The following is a 1,993-nucleotide window of genomic DNA, read 5'->3' as shown; positions in this document are numbered from 1 at the left end:
AGAAGAAGAAGAAGAAGAAGAAGAAGAAGAAGAAGAAGAAGAAGAAGAAGAAGAAGAAGAAGAAGAAGAAGAAGAAGAAGAAGAAGAAGAAGAAGAGCTATGATAGTAGCAGAGTGTTAATTGATTGGTTAAGTGACAATGACCTGCTGTTGACGGGAGTAGTGATTTGAAATCTTGAGAAATCCCTTTTGAATGTATTGTTTATAATGTTTGTCTCTTTATCACAAAATACAGACCCTTTCTGAACGCATCTTCAACAAATGGCAAATCCACCACGACATTAGAATAATACACATGCACATGTTAAAAATAATAAACTCCAAAGAGATACTCAAGGAAGTATAAACATTTTTTAAAAATATAAAAAAACAATCCTAATCACTGCTCACTCGACTAGTTACTATCACACTATCCTGCATTCTATTATTACTCTTTCTCTTCTTCTCCCCAACCCTCTACTTCTCCGTCATTTTCTAGGTCGTCATCTTCCTTTCCACCACCTTTATTACTTCTACTGCTGTTCAGAATAACACCTACGCTAACATTATAAACAATCCATTCAAAGGGGATTTCCGCTTCTTCTTCTTCTTCTTCTTCTTCTTCTTCTTCTTCTTCTTCTTCTTCTTCTTCTTCTTCTTCTTCTTCTTCTTCTTCTTCTTCTTCTTCTTCTTCTTCTTCTTCTTCTTCTTCTTCTTCTTCTTCTTCTTCTTCTTCTTCTTCGCCAATAATTCACAACGACCTTGAACTACTACTACTACTACTACTACTACTACTACTACTACTACTACTACTACTACTACTACTACTACTACTACCTCTTTTTCTATACCTTTTATGAATGACTCCTTTACCATGTCTGATATTGCCATCAATTTCTGCTTCTATATCACATATCATCAACATTATCATCATCATCATCATCAACACCACCACCACCACCACCACCATCATCATCATCATCATCATCATCATCATCATCATCATCATCATCATCATCATCATCGTAATCATCATCATTAGGCTTTTGTCTTTCATTGTATTCTGTTTTTCATCTGATTTTAAAACTAAATGTTAAATATTTTCTAAGAAAACTTTCGTTTACCATTTTCTTTATACTTTGTTGTATGTTACAGAGATTTGAGTCTTAATATGGTCGAGAATATTGATCATGGAATCTTTCACAGCCTTACCAGTTTACGGATGTTGTGAGTTCAATATTTTTAATAATATTTCATTAACGTAATATCACTAGAGATTATACATCTTCATATTCCTACTTGTGTATGTCTATGTCTTTGTCTCTCTTTCCCTCTCTCTTTAACGTGTTTTCGGTATTTTATGCGTGAGAGCGTGATTTCATGTGATTATGTATTTTGCATTTTTTGTGGGCGTCTATGTGTTTGTTGATGTGTCTATATTTGTGTAAGAAAAATCATTATTATTAATATTAAATTATACTAGTAAAGCAAGTATTTTACACAGTGTTTTAAATCATCCCCTCACTAATGAAATACCTTACTGAGATGCATACGCACACACATTGCCAAACACGCCGACATACAGAGTGTTTTCAACAAACTTTTATAAAGTGTTAAAATGTTTACTATATGTAAATGAGAGACAGGCAACATTATCTCTTACATTATCCACAGTATAAGGTGCATAGAAGGTGCTTGTAAAGACAAGAACATGACATACATAGGAGAGACATCTAGGAGCATTGCGGAAGGACTAAATGAACATTTGAGACAATATGACGACAAAAAATAGTCTTCTATACTTTAACAATATACCAAGAACCAACATGGATGCAAACGGGGTTAACTTTACATCTGCATTTTGTCAAGGCAAACAAAGGACCCAACACCATGACAAATACGTCCTCATATATGAAACATGTATATTACTAGATAGGAAATATACATAGTAGGTAATCATATACCCATACCCACAGTGTATATATATATATATATATATATATATATATATATAT

The 1,993-nt window shown here is 33.1% G+C and overlaps 1 protein-coding gene across 1 annotated transcript in view; it reads left to right on the top strand.

Annotated features, from left to right (window-relative positions):
• The window catches only part of LOC106876916 (insulin-like growth factor-binding protein complex acid labile subunit), an 88,611-nt gene that overhangs the window by 14,192 nt on the left and 72,426 nt on the right, over positions 1-1,993 (top strand). The window contains exon 4 of the mRNA XM_052978054.1: positions 1,134-1,205. Coding sequence (XP_052834014.1) covers positions 1,134-1,205 — 72 coding nt within the window. The remainder of the gene's footprint in view (positions 1-1,133; positions 1,206-1,993) is intronic.

This window comes from Octopus bimaculoides, chromosome 30 (assembly GCF_001194135.2).
Source record: "Octopus bimaculoides isolate UCB-OBI-ISO-001 chromosome 30, ASM119413v2, whole genome shotgun sequence".
Classification (NCBI taxonomy): domain Eukaryota; kingdom Metazoa; phylum Mollusca; class Cephalopoda; order Octopoda; family Octopodidae; genus Octopus; species Octopus bimaculoides.
The sequence above is the reverse complement of the archived record's forward strand: the minus strand, read 5'-3'. Positions and strand labels throughout refer to the sequence as shown.